Source organism: Hipposideros armiger, unplaced genomic scaffold, assembly GCF_001890085.2.
Source record: "Hipposideros armiger isolate ML-2016 unplaced genomic scaffold, ASM189008v1 scaffold_199, whole genome shotgun sequence".
Lineage (NCBI taxonomy): Eukaryota > Metazoa > Chordata > Mammalia > Chiroptera > Hipposideridae > Hipposideros > Hipposideros armiger.
The window spans coordinates 1,407,941-1,428,375 of NW_017731549.1; the positions used below are offsets into that span (position 1 = coordinate 1,407,941).

General features: G+C 41.7%; 1 protein-coding gene across 3 annotated transcripts in view; it reads right to left on the reverse strand.

The window, feature by feature from the left end:
* Positions 1-19,377, reverse strand: part of E2F7 (E2F transcription factor 7) — a 38,637-nt gene extending 19,260 nt beyond the window's left edge. For all 3 annotated transcript variants that reach the window (XR_002125221.1, XM_019653196.1, XM_019653195.1), the window contains exons 1-6: positions 19,196-19,377; positions 18,420-18,512; positions 10,406-10,678; positions 6,635-6,800; positions 2,343-2,624; positions 746-904 (exon numbers count right to left, since the gene is read on the reverse strand). Coding sequence is in view for 2 of the 3 variants with exons in the window: in XM_019653196.1 (XP_019508741.1) it covers positions 746-904; positions 2,343-2,624; positions 6,635-6,800; positions 10,406-10,678; positions 18,420-18,512 (973 nt within the window). In the remaining variant the exon portion in view is untranslated. The remainder of the gene's footprint in view (positions 1-745; positions 905-2,342; positions 2,625-6,634; positions 6,801-10,405; positions 10,679-18,419; positions 18,513-19,195) is intronic.
* Positions 19,378-20,435: the final 1,058 nt, after the last annotated feature.

The following is a 20,435-nucleotide window of genomic DNA, read 5'->3' on the forward strand; positions in this document are numbered from 1 at the left end:
GAAACCCACTAGGCCTCAGGGCTAATATCAAGCAAAGGAACTCTGATTATCCAGAAACATCAAGCATTCACCCCAGATGTAATTTTCTTCCCAGTCCTAATAAAGCTGGATTTCATCTAGTCATTTCTCCCACAGGATGGCTATCATTCCAGCTGGAAACAATAACAAAAAAAAGCTTCAGAATGTTGAGCTCATGACTTCCCAGGGCTTGAAAGGGCTACAAGCAGATGAGGGCATTTGGCTCAGGACCCGTGTTTGACAGAAAAGGACGACACACTGAGTATGAAACTCGGAAACAGTCTCCTTGTCCGGCAGCCATGTCCCACCCGCCTTACCCTACCTGGTCATCCCTCTGCTACTTACCTGAAGACAACTTTCATCTCCACCCATCAGAAGAGTATGCAGGGGATGAGGAAAAAAGGGGAAACAAAACTCAGACACACTGTCCTGGATGCAGTGATACTAAAGAGAAATGCAAAATATCTTACGCCCTCCCTGACCTGCATTTGTGGGGTAGCATTCAGCTTTCATTGTCCACTCCAAGTGCTGAGAAAAAGGCATCAGACAGAGCTTTAAAGAGAATTCTAGTCTTCTCACAGCACCAAGAAACTTAATGAGTGCACTTCTCAAAAAAACAACAAAACAAAACAAAAAAGATTAATTCTTTTAATCTCAGAAGCACAAAATATCAATGTATGAAATCCCACTCGTTTTGTGCTAGGTGACTTTCGGTGAAGGCACTTACTTTTAAATTTACTGTGGTCCGGTGTATCTTGGCTTTCTTCTATCAGTATTTTGGCAGCCACATCAAGAGTAACAATCTTGGTTTTAGAGACAAGGAACAGCATGACGAATTTCTGGCTCATGATTCTCAGAGACTTGTCTTTTCTACTGTTTGCAGATGCTACAGAGAGAACAAAACAAAAGCATCAAAACAGATAATTTACCACAATAAGGATGATACTCATAGTTTGCATGAACTATCTAACACTACCAGTGGATGGAAAGATCACTCTTGTTACAGACAGCCTTTTCGGACACGTCATAAGAGATGGCTCATAAAGAAAGAAGAGAGATTTTCTTGCGGCTCATGAAATTACAGTAGGCATAAACTCTGAAATGTGTAGGTTAAATCACTCTTAATACTTTATACTCATACTTCATGGAATACAATCTATAAGGTAGATTTCTTAAAGCAACATTTGGACAGGATGAATGCAGGAGAACAGGATAGGGTAGGGATTGGGGACTGTTTTCAGAACATCAGCTCTCCCCTCAAAGTCAGGAATTCCATCCTTATTTCTCTGTACACACAATACAGGCATACTTCCTTTTACTGGGCGACCCTTTATTGTGCTTCATAGATGTTGCGTGTTTTACAAATTGAAGGCAAGACCCTCCACCAACAAAAAGATTATGACTCGCTCTATTGTGATACTGGCTCTATGTGGTGGTCAGGAGCCGATCCACAATGTCTCCGAGGTCTGTCTGTATCTAGAATATACCCTGAATATACCCACCACTTCCATTTCTTTTCAGAAACAGGTGAAGAAATGAACTATACATAAAAAGGAGACACTGATGAGATGTGTGTTGCTGCGGATGGCAGGCAAACCATCCCTGACAGATGGCTGTCACCTCTGGTTATCAGGATAAGAACTGGGTCTTGGGGTGGAATTACAACAAAACGCATGAGGCAGTAAATCGAATGAAAATCAGGCCCACCTTTCCATTCTTATTTCTTATATTTGCAAGTGAAATGTGAGTGACACTTACATTTGATCATCTTAGCAACATGGAGTAAGGTGAGAACAATGAAGATCAACCGTTACACCAAGAAGAGGATAAATATGAGTCGGGTGGGGAAGAACAATGTAAGTAAATAAGTAAAAAAAATATATCTGTATTAAATGGAAGCAGGGGTGGTCTATCTAATCAACACTTTCTGCGAATGGGGTTCTTTTCTAACTCATCTACTCCAATATATAATTTAGGAAATTGAATTCCTTGTAACGATAACTTCTTTCAAAGTACACTTTCCTTAAAGTCTCACAAATAGAAATCAGCATGGGGCTGTCACTCTGAAATGGGAGCTGTTAGCGATCCATGGCCCAAACACACCAAATACCAAGTGAACCGCCACCAGACAAGACAGGCTTCCAGGGAGGTCTAGTGGGCAGCCCAGTTGGGGAGCCATCTGTCTTCCTTTCTTCAGTAGAGAGAATAAGGACACCTCCCTCCAGGGTTGTCAATCTGGCACTTCCCATATTAGCAGTGACTCTCTTTCAGAAAAGACCATTACTCTGTTTATTCTATTGCTGATGTGGTTACATTGGACTCACAAGAGGGATAGTCGAGCTCAGAGAAATCCAGTAACGGAGGATCTGGATAGCCATCTTTTTTACGTTCTCCAAATCTGTAATCCATCAGGTCTAGCTCTCTCTGTTGGAGGTGTGCCATCTGCTCCTCATATTTCTGCTTCTCTCCTAGTCTCTGAAGGTTCCTCAGGGTTTTGGGCAGGCTGTGTCGTCCGTGCCAGCCATACTGATTTTTGGCCACCCGGCTGACCAGATGCAGCGACTCCAGCACATTTACAATGTCATAGATGCGTCTCCTTTCAACGCCTGTTTGAAAACACAGAAGCCAACCATCATCACGCAGGAAAACATTTTTGAGTATAAATCCCTTGAGGGCTTGGGCCATGTCTGGGAGCTACTGTGCATGAGGCCCAGTGTAATGCCTAGCACGTGTGGAAGCTCCACAAATTCAATCTGCAAGGATGCAAGCAACAGAAATCATTTTCCTTTCCTTTTCTTGGGATCCAACCCTCAGTAAAATCTAGGATAAAATATCCACCTCGAGAGCAGTCTTTTCTTTAGACCTGTCAGGCAAACATTTGAGCATGTTAAAATGGATGAGGTTGAGCTACACAAGTCCCAGGATGCCTAATGGGCACTTGATGACTGCTGGATGGTTGATTTTGACTTGTAGTCCTCATGTGCCCAATAGCTGATACCTTGTTTAGACAATACTATCCTTTCCTGGAGTTCAAATGATGTGATGTGAAATAATTATCTTGTTAACTCTCTTAATAGTCCAGTAAGGAAAACAGTAAATATTTTGTTTCTTATTTTGCACTGGAAACTTGGGATTCAAGAGCTTAGGCACCCTTCTCAAATTGCTAGAGAAGTTATAGCCAGGGCTGGAACGAAATGAGCACCCTTTTGCTCATCACAGCTATTGACAATACTCCCTGTGCTCTTATTCATTGTATCCTGCCAAATAGCCCAATGGTGAAGCACAGAGACTTCATGTACAATACAGATGGACCCTCAGGTTCATCAGTTCCCTACCCCTTTTCCCAATGTTCCCCAAATAGCCAGGATTATGAGCTATTGAATTTACCAAAAATGTTTATGGTGGTTCAACGTGGGAACTTTGGGACCAGACTGCCTGGATTTGAATCCCTGTGATGTCCCTGATCCATCAAGTGATCCTGGGAAGTTACTTAACCTGAATGTGCCTTAGTAGTTCTCATAAGATTTTGATGAAATGCGACCATCAACATACAGGGTCTCCAGTAGATGTTAACTTTATCTGTTTGTATGTAATTTTGAAAATATGTCCTGCATGGAGATACCTAAGATCCGTGCTAGCATGAAAGGTCAGAAATAGCTTTTAAGTCTCTTGTCTGTGACTCATTCTGTTATGCAGCAGGCCCTTAGGCTTTGGGAACCCAGGGCCCCTTTGCTCTCATCTAAGTATCCATAACACAAGCCTCCAGGCATCTCCCAGAAAACCAGCCCAGCTACAAAAATGCCCTCTTTCTGTTCGCTTGCCAGCAACTATTATGTAATCTGGGCAGACTCAGCGAATACAGCTTTCAGCACTTCAAAGATTTAACAGGATAAGTAGACCAAATTACAATGAGAACTCCGGAGCTGAGAGGATGTTCGTTCTATCACACGCATGAAGAGGCATTTCACAGTCAATCAGAACATTCCAGCTCATGACCCTGAAAGGCTCTTCACCCTCAGAAGCTCCGGCTTTGGTGCCAGATTCCTGCTGGAGGGTGCTGGCGGGGCAGTCGGCAGCCCCTTGTCCAGATCTGCCTGGTTTTTTATTCCAGTCTGTTTTCATATCTTAACATATCTTGTTTAGAGTGTAACATTCTATAAACCTTCCCATTAGAAATGTCATGTGAATGCAACTGAGACACCCCAGGGCCAGCCATATGCCTGGTTGTTTTGTTATTTTGTATTAGATACAAGCTGTTAAGTTTCCATCTAGTGGCTAGACATCCCAAGGGAAAATAGAGACTTCGACCACTTGGAGAGAAAGGTGATGCTAAATATGCACAATAAGTGTTTAGTAGGTGGGTTAGTCAAAGCCAGTGTGCAGCTGCTTGCCTGCATAATCACTCCCCTTTGCAACCTGGACTGAGTTTATCTGTGTACTTGGCAGGGGCACCAAAAAGTTCCATTTCATGAGTCTCAACATGTGCAGGTTACTGTGCTCTGTCAGGAAGGTTTTCCCTGGCACTCAGCCTTCATTTCCTTTTGTATCAAGGCACTCCTGTTAATCCTATTCATGGCACTAGTTATTCCCTCAAGGATTTACCAATTGTTACCATGCTCCCTGAGTCCCCAGGGAGCTTATCAAGCATATCTGTCAGCCCAGAAAAATAGTTTCTTAGGCTGTGCTATTTTTCAGTTAATAAGTCACTCCCAGTTCTGTAACATCCTGCCTATAACATCCATGTCAAATCTACCTGGGACCAGAATCTGGGAAACTACAATTTGAATCCTCTGCACATCTTTGGTTAAAATATGATCTTATAGCTTGTGACCTGGGAGGTAGCAAGGAGTTTAGTTGCAGCCCGAAGAGATGGTCACCAGTGAAATAACGTCCAGGAAGGGGCCTCATTTTCCAACCTCACATGAAGAGAGACGGCAAGTTCATTTGATCAATGATTACATGCTGTTGCAAAAATCTCTGGAGTTCTGCTCCGGGCAGTTACAACATGGGGATGTGCAGTCCATAAAAAAGTAGGAGTCCACTTCCCTGTCCTCCCTGAGACCTGTAACATGGCCTTCCAACATCTAATCTGTCTTCTGCACTGACATCAGTGCAAGGTCCCTTGATGGAAGTTGGGTGTATGGAGGAAACTGGCTTCATGAACCCCAAAGAGAAGTACACTGTGTGATTTATTGTTTTACCCTCATCCTCTATAAGAATAGTGTCCAAGACGCTGTGCCTCAACTGGGTTTACAACAAACCTCTATACAGCTGGGTCCTTTTCCCCTTCTTGTATCATTGCCACTGATGCCAAATACTGTATTATTCTACTCTGGGTTTCATAATGGCTCCCCCAGCAAAGCACTCTACTTCCTCTTCATAACGGTAGAAGCTGAAATGACAGCTTAGGGAAGGGGAGTGCTCAGTAAGAGCTGAGTAAAGCTGTTCCATGTAACAATACGAGTTACCCATGCCAGGCCCTGAGTTAGGCATGTTATTGAGATTATCTCAGTTTTGCTAAGTTTCTGCAAGGCAGGTGCTATAGTCCCTATGTTATAGATGAGAAATGGTGTGTTAACTTTTTACAGCTCCCACAGACTGTAAAGTGGAGAGTTGGGCTTCAAATCCAGCCCTATCTGACCCCAAACCCCAGCCCATGGTCTTCCCATCACAACCTATTGCCTCCTCATTATCTCAGTTTCCAGCAAATAAAATCTTTCTAGCCATCAGTTTGAATAACTCAGATTGACAGTCATCTACGGGTGCATATATCTCTGGGCTATGGGAAGAAATAGAACTTAAACAAACTAAAAATATAATCTGTCATAAAGCCTATCTAGCTGATTTCTTTGGGACTTTTTTTTTTTTGGCCTGTATGTAAAACCTCCTTATTTTTTAAGGAGACTCCTCACACCTTCAATTCTTTGTGATTTCCACTTATTTAATGATTGTCCACAGTATTCATCCTGAAACCAATTGCAATCCATGTCCACTAGGGGTCGCTATTCCAAAGCTGCTGTATACACATTTATAGAACATACGCCATTATGATGTGCACATTATCCACACCCATGCCATGTGAACACATGGATTCCTCTTTGTTATAAGGTTTGGCTGTTTGAGTTATGTCCAGATGTGCTTCTAGTTTGGCAGGCATGCTGTGAATATCACAGCACAGGGCTTCAAACATAATGCTGTGGCTCTTCAATTCTTGCTTTATGATAGAAACAACACCAGTTCTGAACCCTTAGAAGTGTTATTAAAAATAAACAGCAGGATATTTCTAAATATTTTTTTGAGTCTGTCTGAAATATGATGAAATGAAAATAGGAGATATTACTTTGTAATCTGAGTCTTCTGTAAAAATATTTTCTAAGGTTAAGAAAACCAAATTTCTGTTTGACGCTCAGGCCTACAAGGCTCCCTGGAATCCTATGCATAACGATGAGCAACTTGATAATGGCAGAAGGGAGCGCTACTTGCTCCTCTGTCCTCACTCCCTGGAAGGCACACTCTTTACTTACTAAAAGAAGCTATCTGAAGTCTAAAGCCTGCCCAAGGAAACGTTTCCCACTATAACTGGAGACCGGTCTCCAGGTAACCTGGTGATACATACCAAGACTGACAGCAACTTCATCTAGGGAGATGGTAGTTTTCTCAGTTGACAAGGGATAACTTGGGTAGCGAGCTAGAAACTTCTGGCACAGGAGTCCTAAACTTTTCTGTTTTCTGCTTGGCCTTCGCTTTTGAAATATGTCCACAGCACTGTCCCCAACATCAAGCTACAGAGGGTAGACAAAAGGGAGGGGGGGAGATGTCACGGTTAACACCCTAACGGAGAAACTGCAATGGCCAGGACTGGCAAGTTGGGGGAACATCCTATTCCATACCTACAGGTGCTAGTTAAAAATACATTTCCTAATTGAATTTTCTTAACAGTTTACCAATTGCTTTCTCTGGACTTATTATTTTTTTTCCTTTGCAATTTGAGGCTGAGTCTACTGGTTAAAAGCTTAAAAATGAACAACGCAGTCATTTATAGGTTGCTACACTCTTGCTAGTAATGTGCTTGTTGGACAGATCAGCATCACCAGGAGCTTGTCAGAGATGTAAAATCAGGCCTCATCTTAGACCTAATCTATTAGAATCTGCCTTTTCAGAAGGTCCTGGGTGCTTTCTATTGACATGAAATTTAAGATACACTGGCCACTGTCGTCAAACTTTTATTTTTTTTTACAGTTGACCAAGTATTGACAGAACTGAACAAGGTCAGCAAAATTTTATTCTTCCTTATTTTTTCTTATTGTAACTACACTAAACTGGTGGCCTTGTCTCATCAACCCACATCTCAAATCCAGTGCCGAGAAAGTAAAAGGTTTTTCAATGAACACATTCAAGGAGAAAAGTGATATGGTCATCTCAATAGCCTCAGAAAAAGCATTTAATAAATTTAACACCCATTCATGATTTTCAAAACTGCCCTTAGAAAGCTAAGAATGAATAACTTTTTTAATAAAGTGTATCCATAAAAACCCAACTGCAAACATCTGTCTTAATGGGAAAGAAAACCTTGGAAGCATTCTCTTAAAATCAGGAAAAAGAAGTGATAAGGATATGCCTCTTCTACAACATGTTGGAGATCCTAGCCTTGCAAGAGGACAAGAAAAAGAAACCAAGGTGCAGAAATTGAAAAAGGATAAGCAAACTTTCATTCTGCAGCAGACAAGATTGTTTACATAAAAACTCAAAAGAATCTCAGACTAAAAATAGTAAGAGAATTTAGCAAGGTAAGACAAGACTCTATATTTTGAAAAGTTAGCTGCATTGCTAAACAATAGTAACATAAAATGAATTGAAAAGACATGATTTATAATAGCAATAAGAATGATAAAGTTTTTATGAACAAGTCTGGCAAATATTTACATAAAATGTTAAAATTTACATCTTCAAGAAATATACTTAAAAGTTAGAGAAATATACTTACAATCTTCATGGATGGAAGAACTCAGTATAAAGAGGTTAATTCTCTAATTAATCTACATATAATGCAATTATAATTAAAATCCAAACTAAAGTGCATATGGAAGAAAAAAAGGCAAAGAATAGCCCACACACTCTAAAGGAAAATAAATTGACGTTCTTGCTTTACCTGATATGAAGGTTTTTTACAATATAGTATTGGTATGGGGATCGAAAAACTGACCAATGAATCAGAAAAGAGCCCAGAGAAAGATTCACACACAAATGAAACTTTGACATATGACAGAGTGGAATTACCAATTAAGGAGAAGAGGAAGGACTGATGAAGGACTGATAAGTAATACAGGGACAACTGATTATAAGAAGCTACATGAAGGGAAAATACAGGCACCAAATTGAAATGTAACACGTATAACTGATAAAAGATTTAGTTTCATAAATATACAATAAACTCTACAAATCAATAAACATCAGCAAAGAATATGAACAGGTATCAATATTTCACAGAAGAGGAAAAAGCATGGTGGGCGGTAAAGATGTAGAAAGATGCTTAACCTCATTAGTAACCAAAGAAAAAAACAAATGAATACCACAATATATAACTGTACATCCACTAGATTGGCAGAAATTAGTAAATTTGAGAATTTAAAGTGTCCGAGAGGATGTGGATCAATATATGTTTACACATTACTGGCGGAAGCAAATAGCACTTGGCAAAACAATTTGAAGTTATCTTGTATGTGAATATCCAACAACCTAGCAATTCAACTACTAGGTGTATACCGTAGAATAGTAGTCCTCAAACTTTTTGGTCATAGGATTCCTTTATATTCTTAAAAATTACTGAGGAATACCTTTTTTAAAAATTGGTTCTTTATTAACCTTTTGATGAAAATTTGGTCATATAAAATACACTAATCATGTATGGACTGACTGATACCCAAGAATCTACCACCTAACCCCCAAACCAGAATACTATTAATTTACATTTGTCTACCCCACAGAGTAACCTCTCTCTTGAATTTGCATTTATCATTTCCTTACCATTTTAAAATCACTCTATCACCTATGTGTGTATTCCTACATAATATGTTGCTTAGGTTTGTTTTGTTTGGGTTTTAGTTTTCTGGGACTTGCTTTTTTCAATCAACATACAGCAGGTCCTTGAATAATGTTAATTAGTTCAACAACCTTTTGTTAATAATGTAGATGAGATGCTGTAGGACTTTAACTCTTGTTTATATCAATTAGCCTATGGTAAAATCGGTTTCGTTATCTGCCATTTCATGTAAAGTCACAGAATCTATCAACAATGTTAAGTGAGGACTTACTGTACATAATTAAGATTCATGTTCTTGCATGTAGCTGTAGTGCTCTCATTTTCACTGCTGTATGATAATCTGTTGCATAAATATACCGCAATTTATTTATCCATTTTCCTGCTTATAATGACTTGCGTTGTTGCCAGTTTGGGCTAATAGGAACTATACTGCTATGATATTCTTGTTATATTATGTCTCCTGGTGTACATAAATAGGGGTTTCTCTACAGCAGTGGTTCTCGAAGTGTGATCTTATTTGTATTCAGTTACATGAAAGAATCTGTTACTTTTAACCACTGCAATAAAGATGCAGTTCGTTTTGTTCTATTAATTTCAAGTTGTAATTTGGGGCATATTTTTCTCTTCTTTCTTCCCAATTTACTCATTTTGGTAATTTTTATAGATTAAAAAAATCCACCAAGATGAGGAAAAATGGAAGAGAAATAACATTCAAATCTGTGAGTAACTTTTCTTAGCAAGTCTGGGGGAAAGTTTGATGGGAGAGTGAAAATACTGATCACAGATTTTTTTAAAAAAAGTATAGATATGCTGCTTATTCAATAGCTCTGGCTCCCTATAGTACATGTAATTTATTAAACTGATAAGAACAGATACTACACTTGATCTTAGCCAAAAGGCCGAGAAGCGATAGTACATGTAATTTAAAGATGACTTAACTTCAAAGCCCCAAACCAACGAAATGAACATATATAAGAATGAAATTTCCCAAGTCAAAAATACTTAGATTAATATTACTCTTCAAATTAGAGCAAAATTAAATTTCACAACAGCATTTAAAAAATTCCAAATTCCCTCATTAAATCAAAGTTATTAAATATTGTTTAAAAAATTTATTTTTAAAATGTGTACTGGTCACAGAGGTATGGTATCATAAAGAAAAGAAAGCATTCATAATGAAAATTGAGACACAGAGCGAGAGTTCCATTTCAGCAATATGCTATATAAAAAGAATTTAAAACTGCTTTTGACCCAGGAATAGCTGCAATATTGATAATTCTGATTTTTTAAATAATCAAGTAAACGTTTTAAACTCTGTAAGAGCCCTTGGGAGTGCATCCTGTTTACCTGTAGAGAGTCTGGAAACGCATTATCCTTGTTCTCAATGGGCCTGAACAGTCCCTTTTTCTTCTCCCGGTCTCTTATGTCCGGGCTGGCAGCACTAATGAGCATCTTCAGGTTAGCTGTGGGCGTCCATGGTTCTGCCTGTTTGTCAGCAAGCTTTACTGGAGTAATGGGATTCCTTTCTGGAGTGAAGATTTTTTGCAACGATAAGTCAATTGGTTCATTTTTGATTGGAGTCTTTGGGGCCATCCTTGATGGATCAACAAATATATTTTCCTATTTTAAAAAAGAGACCTTTTAGCAAGAATGAGAAAGGGCAGCTATCAGCTAAGGAACACTTTGTACCCACCATGAAAATACAAACAGACCATATGTTCAGGGCTGAAAAATATTAGGGTAGGACTAATGAAAACAGAAGGATACATGGAAATCGAGGAGAGGCTCCAATGAGAAACCGATTATAGCCTGCTACTCCTGTTGTGCATATTTTTCGTGGCACCTCTGTGAAAAAGTCACGAATGTATTCTGTCACTGGTGGATGCTTGTAATAGTTGGGGATGAGAAGGGCAAATGTGAATTGATTCCACATGCTCCTTAGTGCCATATTTTTAAAAACACTATGTATAAGTTTGCACGAACTAGCGAAGAGCTTTATGCTTTTGTAGCTCCGTGTTCACCAGTGCTAATATAGCTTAGCGGGACTGATTAATGGAAGTGCACCCAACAAAATGCCACATTTCACACAAACCTGCAGAACTGTCTAATGTTATTCACTCAGTGCAGTGCTTCTCAAACCATCCATGGTGAAAGACCAGAGTTTTTTATTTTGGAATTCCCACATCCTGATATGTGGTTTCACTTCATAGGACTTATAAACAACCCTATGTGAGTCTCCACTTGAGTTTGCCAATCAAACTGATCTACAGCCTGTTCAACAAGAAGAGACCACTGATCACAGGCTTAGATGTCATGAGGGCAATACAAATTGTTATAGAGGTTTCTAAGTGCTTAACTCTCCTGTTCTGTTCTTTCTTTTTTGCAGCTTGGTAGTGCTTTGTGGAGTAAAACCTGCCCTCAGATCACACTTCGAGTAGAATATTTTTGATAACTGTAAGAAAAGGTTAATGACAGGTCCATTATGTCCATCAGTCTGTTGTGAAATAGGATTGTGTATACAGAACCCACATTTGGGACTACCAAGTAATTAAAACAAATTTCTTTCCCCTGAAACCAGTTTTTGGCATTCAAAATCAGAAACATTCTGCTCTTCCTGTAGCAGAATTCACCTCGAGGCTACAGTGTCTTATATAATTATGAAGGTGGGTGAGTTAAATATTTTGTCACCCCTTTTCCTGTGCACGTATCACTGTATAGCTACTGCATGTTTGGATTGTGGTTGAGCTGTGGTTTGAAAAAAAGTGCTCTCTTATAAATGAGCAACATGTAATGAAGGAAAAGGTTGTTTGGGAGAAACTGGAGTTTTTGTTAGCATGCCAACTCTTGTTCTTTGGATTAGCAGAAGCTGCCAGCTAGCCATGATGAGGTTCCATCCTACTGTAACAGGAAGGAAGGGGGCGGGCATGGAAGTGACGGTTTCTCACGCCACAGAGGCAGTAAGCATCCAGCCTGGGGCGCTGCACCTACTGACATCTCTTAACAAGTTGCTACTAGTGTGCAGTTTTGACAAAGTCATCTGCAACGGAACTCTCCAGGGAAAGCATTGAGTGTTTCCTATGTGCCATACAGTATCTCATGGACTTTACATAATATTAACTCCTCATCTAATCCTGTGACCTACGTACTATTATTTTTCCAGTCTATAGATGAAGAGACTGCGGCACAGAGAGGTTAAATAACTTGCTGGAGATCACATACAATCTCATTGGTATAAAAGTTAACGGGTATGCAAAAAATTCAAATGCAGAAAGCAGGAGTCTGAAATTCTGCATCTAGAAATAAGCTTATCCTGGATGCGAGAAGGGCAGGAGTTATCGTTTTTATAGCCCCAACATAATATACCCAGCCAGCCCCACTCGCATCTGTGGGGCGGCAGAATGGGGAAGCAGTTGTGCACACAGGCTCTAGGGCCAGTTTACTTGCCTCTGCTTACTTATCAGCAGCGTGAGGGAGGGCAAGTTCCTTCTTGGCACTAGACTTTAATTCTCTCAACTGAAATGAAGTTCATAAAAATACCAACCACAAGGGTTATGTGAATAGTTCCTGGCATATAGAAAGCAGGCGATGAAACTTAGGCATACTATTATCTTTTCCCTTTTCCATTCTTTTTTAAAAAAAGATTTTATTGGGGAATTTGGGGGAGAGAACAGCGTTGGGGAATCAGGAAAGGGGAACAGACAAGTTGCTGTCCTTTTGTTCTTCAGGCTAGTTGTGGAGGACGTTGCTTCAATGGCCCAAGTTGGTATTATCATTGCGCTTTTCCCGAGTGAGGCAGATGGGTCGCCAGCTATTGAACGGCCCCTCATGGCGCCTCCTGGCAGCTCACGCCACCTGCCGGCTGCTCACGGTAGCTTACAGCAGCCTATTGCAGCCCCACTATAGCCTATGGCATCGCCAGCGACTCACGGCAGCCCAGCTCCAGGTGGAGCTGTTGTTCACCATCTTAGCTGTAGAGGGCACAGCGTCACTGGCCCATGTAGGATCCAAACCAGCAGCTCTGCTGCTCAGAGCTTGAGCTCCCAAGCCAACTCTTAACCAATGAGCCACTTGGCCAGTCCCCATTCTTTATTACCATTCATCCTGATGCTCAAAGCTAATATATTTAATTTCTTGTATGTCTTGTCTCATTAACGAGACTGTGCACTTCTTGAGATCAGGGAGCAAGTTCCACAAGTCTCATTCCTCACAGTTTTTGGCATAATGCCTTGCCCCTTATAAGATGTTCAGAGAACATGGTGCCTTGATTATCTAGTTATTCGAAAAGGTATCCACACAGTAGAGGGTGTGGTCCAGGCTTTGCTACCTTCCATGGTACCTTACTTTTTCCCTACCGAGGAGCAATTCAGATGGATTATTTCCTCCAACAGTTTGTTATATTTTCACTGCAGCTTAAGTAATACAGATGCACCTGGACTTATGATGAAGTTATATCCCAACAAACCAATCGTAAGTTGAAAATATCATAAGTCGAAAATGCATTTAATATACCTAACCTATCAACCTCATAGCTTAGCCTAGCCTACCTTAAACATGCTCAGAACACTTACATTAAAGGGATGTAACCCTATAGTAAGTTGAGGAGCATCTGTAAGCCCCTTCCTCTTCTCACCAGAAGCAGAAGACACAGATGGGAATTTTGTAGACATGATGGGATGTGAAAACACGAAACACAATATCCCAAAATGCCAGAATACAGTACACTTCAGAGTATCGGTCATTTACCCTCGTGATCACCTGGCTGACTGGGACCTGCAGCTCACTGCCGCTGCCCAGCATCACGAAAGAGTAGCCTTCCGCTTATCACTAGCCCAGGGAAAGATCCAAATTCAAAATTCAAAGTAGTTTCACACCACTGTAAAGTTGAATGATCGTAAGTTGAACCATCATTCAGGACCAACAGTTAGGTTATCTGGCAGGCTGTGACTGTATCACACTGCCACAACAAAAGAAAAAAAAATGCCGAGTAAATTGTTTTACAAGGTCTCAGGTGGGCAGAAAGTTGAATGCTATCTTTTTGCACCCTGCGCCATCAGTGTGTCTATCTTGCAATCCTGATGCTGTATAATGCAGTGAGTGGAAAGGGGATTAGAATGAGAATTCAGAAAACTGGTTTTTGTCTCAGCTCTGTATCTTTTGGTACTGGATAAACTGTTCATTCTGTTTTGGCCCAAGTTTCCTGATCCATAAAATAAGGGGTTCGGACTAAAGTCTCTTATCTCCAAGGCTTTCCAGCAAGGCTGCCAATTGTGTGGTGGACACTGAGATGCTCTCAGACCTCTTCAGGAATGAATTGCTCCTTGCTCCAGCTGCTGGAAGTAATGCCACAGGAAGTCTCTTCCTGCCTTGGCTGAAGAGGGCTGACTCATCTGGGAGCATGATGGCTGGTAGAGGTAGTACTGACATGCACGAGTAAAAGCCTGGCCCCTTTGTCCTTACTCAGGACTGATCTAAGGGGTCATCCTAGAACTCTCTGTAGGGTAAACTCAGACTTCTACTGAGATGTTTGTAGACCCGTGTCTCCCTCTGCAGTTGTTGCCTTCCCTTTCACAGGCACTGATCCTCAGAGCACTCCCTATAAACCTCCTACACACTAAGCTCCATGTCAGATCTGCTTGCCAGGAAATCTAAGCTGCAAAACCCTGGAAATCACTTCCTCCTTTAGAAAGAGCCTGGAGAAAGTAACCCATGAAACAGGTTGTCGTATGTAAATGGAGGTAACACACCTTGGCTTACCTGCCATTGAGTTGCTGTAAGGATCAGATCAGATAATGAAGGTGAAAGCAGTTTGTACTTGGTGAAGTACTATACAAATGTTCAAGGTTATTATTAATTATCCCAGCATTACGACTATGCTGCATGCTGCCACAGAAAGGGCTTTGTAGATAAAAGATCTTGGTTTCAGTCTTGCTTCCATTGCAGATACAGCTTTGGTTATGTTAATAGATACATTCATCGGCCTTGTCACGGCCCTGGGCATGATTTTGCCAACCACTTTTCGAGTTCCATCTCATGCAGATTCCACATTCTGCTCCAAGAGTTCACTCGCTTTTCTTAAACCTGCCCTGCACTTTATCACATCTGAGCTGTTGCTCACACCATCACTTGGTCTTTACAGCCATTGGCTAAGCTTTGCCCATTGAAACCCTACCTATTAAGGCTCACTGCAAAGAAGACAGGCTAGGAAGTATCTCCTTCTAGCTAGTGACTAACAACTCTCCTTCTCTTCAGTGCACACTTTTTAGAATGCATAATTCACACTGAGGGCATTCCCCTGCCCACGTCCCAGGGGTTCTTCAAACTATCAGTGTGTTGTGATCCACTGCTTCTCACTCAGGTCACCTCTCAGGTGCCAAATCAACAGCAGAATACCTCACTTGACCTTGCTGCAGTGGTTAAGACTGTTGACTGTTCTTTGCTCTATAAAACTGTCAGTCCTTCTAGGTAGCTCTGTTTCTGTTGGTTCTCTTCCTATTTCTCTGACTGCTCCCTCTCCGTCCCCTTCACTGGTTCCTCTTTTCCATGCTTACAAAGCTCAGACCTTTACTCCACTCTGTTTGCTCTCTCTGGGCTAGTTCACTACTCTTTTGTACATTGCTTTAAAACCAAACTGTCTGTTGATTACTCCCAAGTTTGTGCCTGGCTAGCACCTTCCATGAGTTCCAAAGTCAGGCAACCTGCTGCCTCCTACACATATTTATTTACCTGTAATCACACAGGTACAGGAACATATTTCAAATTGAACTTATCTTCTTTCTTAACCGTTGCGCTTCAAAGAAAACTTGTGCCCACCACGTCTAGATGTTATCCCCAAATATACCACATTCATTTCTACTTCTTTACTAGTTTCCTTCCTCTCTACTTGCCTAAGTCTTAACCTTCGTTCCTTGAAGCCCCAGGTCAAGTGTTATCTCCTTCACAAAGCCCTCCCCACAGCTCAGTCCTTATTGTTCACCTCTTCCTCCCAAATCATCCATTTTCTACTCCTGTTGTGCCTAAATGCACTGCAAACAATTTACAAGTTTTGTTTATAATCCCACAAGTGGGCACAGTAAATTTGGGTAATAAAGTTGAAAACTCCTTTGTTTTAAAGAAGTTTCCCTATGAGTAGTAAGAAGATGCATGTATAATACAGTACTTATATAAGAATTCTTGACCAGTCAAGAACGATAAATGCTCTAAATGCTAACTGCTCCACAAGACACAGTAGCAGGCATCCCTCAGAGGGTTTCAAGAAGGAACTACACAGCACCACTAGCTTCTGGCCGCTTGGGATCTCTTGAACATTTCTTTAATGCCCACCCCTCATGCTGTTTCTTATGCCTAAAACGTCTCTTTTCTCACTCGTTTTCTTGTAGGTTGAACGTCCTCAGCCCAAATATTAGCTCCTCTGTGAAGCCTTCCAATTCAACTAGACTCCCCACGGATTTATTTCTCCCTCTTCTGTTCTGCAGGGGTCTCTTTGTTCCCACTCCTATTATAGCACTTACCAAACCATAGTACAGTTGGTTAGTTTTACATCCGAGTCCCTGATGGTCTCTCAGGTAATGGAGGCAGGGCCTGCATCATATTCATCGTTGGCTTGTTAGTTTGAGTACAGTGTGAACAGTATGTGTTGCTGGGTGCCTTACAAAAATCCAAAGGGGGAAGTGCTATTTATTAGCTCCAATTTATGGAAGAAAGAAACAGGCTTAACGAGGTTAGGAGACTTATTAAACCACTGTACCCCCAGCAATTGGAACATAAATATTTGTTGAAATACTGAATAAATATATCTGTTCAAGGTTACATAACTAATAAATGGCAGAGCAGGACATCAAGCCCAGACCTCTCCGGCTCCAAATCCCATGTTCTTACCATCCCTAGAAATCACTCTTTCTTCACAGCAATGTGAAACAACCCTTCCTAGCATCTGGGCAGAAGCATTATGTTCTCATCCCTTGCCTTTTCTTTGAGAAGCAAAACAATTCCTGCTCACACATTCCATTTCAAACATTTTAACCACTTTCCTAGTCTATTTGGAGTCACTTGAGTTTTTCTCCACACCCATTAGAATGTGAACTCTCAACTGGACATAGCACTTACTGACGCTAACTAGCGTAGAAGTGCCCTTGCTGAAGACACTTGATAAAAAGTCGCTGACCCAGAAGGAAAAAAGCAGACACTGACTTAGGCGTTACATCAATGTATACATATTCTTTCAAGGCTGTCCCATCCAAATTATAAAGGAAACAAAAAGTTTTGCTCTGAAACTCCCAAAGCCCAAACTCTGAATATATACTTTAAAGTTTGGGCATTTCCACCCTCATATAGCTTAGGTAATTTTTTTAAAAGTCCTCTTTAAATCAGTAATGCTTTGGAGTACTTCTTTTCCTAACAAAAATAAATCAAATGCCAGGAAAACAAAACAAAACAAAAACTTGGAAAAGCATACAATTTCACACCTATCCGAAATTAATGGTTGTCAAATATTCTTCAAAGGTGCTTTGCAACCAGGCAGTTTCATTCATTGTTGATGCTAAGTCTAAAATTCAGCCCAAGATCCTGGAGAAGTTCAATGCCCAAAGAAGTTGTTATGCTCAGATTTATATTCTCACTTTCTAAATCTGGGCTTGTTCGAGCTATTTGCCTTTGCCTAAAATGCTTAGATGTTCGCTACTAACAAGCTATTACACATTTTCAGTAGGGCACTGGTTGGTGAGTATAACTGTGCTGATGTGGGTATGGTGATAGTTTAGATATTGCTATGGCCAGTTTACTTGTTAATATTTCTTGAACACACCACCATGGCCTTACAAATCACAAGCGGTGTAAAAAAGGAGAGATGACTCAGTGCAAAACCAGATCAGAAGTACTACTGTAAAATATTCAAAAAGTATGTTGGTGGGCTCAGTCACTTATCTCCCTATATGGCAGGCATGGGGTCACACTCTTGGGTGAGTGGAACAGCGTCTAGGTGCTGATTAATGTGTATGAAGAACACTTCATGGCATTTTAATAATCCAGGATATATAGCAAAAAACGTCTATTTTCCGGGCAACTGAGGCTTAACATTCCTGCACAGCATTAGCTAATTCCACTTTTGACAACTACAAATTTTTGATTGCAGCATCCAGCATATCTTTGATTCATATAAATTGTTTCCAGTATTACATCTAACCCAGCCCCTTTCCACGGCATGGTGACGGAGAAATTCAATGTTTGGATGCTTCCATTAAAAAAGTATATTTCTAAAATTAATTAGGTATATAAGACAAATACAAGTGGCATATGAAAACATTTAACTGAATTAGACATCACCATCCTAAACATGTTCCAGCTTAAGGTATTTAAGTGCACTTACCTTTTGTGCATTTTCCCCATCTTTAATTGCAAAATCTAGTCTGGGCTGCCTGGGGTTGATCAGGTCTTTTAGTGTTAAACAATTTACTTCCATCTGTAATGCACAATTACATTAGAAAATGATTTTACCATTGGATGTTTTCTCCTCCAACCAAAATATCTATTACTTGTTCGTGAACGTGAACTTCCCCTCCCTAAACTGATCCTGGGAATTTCCAGGAGCCTAGCCACCCCCAACTCTAAAACGCACATGAATAACACAAACACTTACTAATTACTGAAAACTTGGGTAGGAAAAGCAAAATCGACAAAAATTATGGTTTTTAATGAAAAGTAACAGAACAAAGTAAAGTTACCAGGTCAGGAGGGTGGAGGGCAAATCTGTCTACAGGGTCTCCTGGGTCAGTTAATTTTGGCGCAAAGAACTAGGAGGAATTCGGCTTTGAGGGGGTTTGAATGGGGGGGGGGGGTAGAAACCTGATCGCTAGACCAAACCCACTCAACGCTTAGCGCAGCTTTCTCAGGCTTCCAAGAAGACCCGAAGTATAAACTCTCCCAATGAACCCCCCAAATCGCAAGGGTAAGTCCCCTCTACTGCCCAGCCAGAGGAGAGCTGGAGCCAGACACCCCACGCGCGCCTGGTCTGGTAGCAGAAATTCCTCAATTATCCGCCACCCGGGAAGTGGAAAGGTGGCAGGCTGGCCCCCGGGGCAGGAGGGGTCCCCTCTACCCCCAATTCCCGCTTGCCCGCCAGCGCTGGGGCCGCACGCTACTTACTGTGGCTTTGCGAAGGCTTCCTGCCTATGGGGACCTCCACGGCCTCACATCAGAGCGGGATCAGCCGGGCGAGGCGATCAGCAGCCGAGCAGCGACATCACGCATGGAAAGCCAAGCGCGCAGACCCGGGTTCCGAACGCCGTGCGCTGGCTGGAATCCCGCCGCGCCGGGACAGCACCAGCGTTCAGACACGCCGATCGCGACTGCAGCCCAGGATCGCAGTCCCCGCTAAAACACCTCCTCTGGCGCCTTGAGACCGAATTTGAGAATCCACCAATCAGCGGCGGCCGGGGGGGCGGCCCCGGCCAATCGCGCGGCGGCACAACCCGGGCTTGCCGCCCCTTGGAGCCTTGGCGCTCCTGGCCGCGCGTTTCGCTCTCACCCGCCCAATTGTTGCCGCTTTGGCCCCCTCCCCCTTCCGGGTACCTGGAAACCTTGGGCCTGGGAGCCAATTCCTGCTGAGGACGCGGACCCGGGCGGCCGCGGGAAGCCAAGGTGGGGGCGGGCGGGGCGGCGGGAGGAGGAGGAGGAGTGCTCTTTTGTTATGCATAGAAGACCCGCTCTAGTTCCCTGGACTTGCCGCGCGGGGAGATCGCGGGCACAGTCATGGGAAGGGGAAGCAGATGGAGTTTGGAAAAACGATATACACACTCTGGATGCTGCTGCCGCCACCTCCTGCCCCCAGCAACCTGCGCAGAAGCCAAGTTGTCCAGGCTTGTTGGGGCAAACTTCCTAACACCGAACTCTGCTGTGACACGTGAACCATGGTTACCACTGTGCTGCTGCGAGCAGATGGCACGCCAGTTAGCCCTGGAAACTAGGCTGCAAGCAGAACCAGCTGTTTTATGTTTTCCTTTTCTTGCAAGTCCGGAAAAGTTTCTTGGTAGTGTTCCCATTTCAGAACATCGGCAATAATTAGGGGAAGAAAAGGACTTATTAAACAATTCTTTGCAGTATGGGCTAGCATTCCGGGAAACAGTTGAGAAAATTTCCTCAACATTACTGATTTGTATTAAATGTTTCACTTCCTCAACTTCAGTTTCTTATTTAAAATATAAATATTGATAGAGACAGTCGTGTGTGTGTGTGTGTGTGTGTTAATAGACATTATTGTTTAGAGCAGTTTCAAATTTACAGAAAAATTGAGAAGCTGGACAGAGAGTTCCCGTATATCTAGCAACCCATTTCACCTATTTATTAACATTTTACTTTTGTATAATACTTTTGTTAAAATTAACAA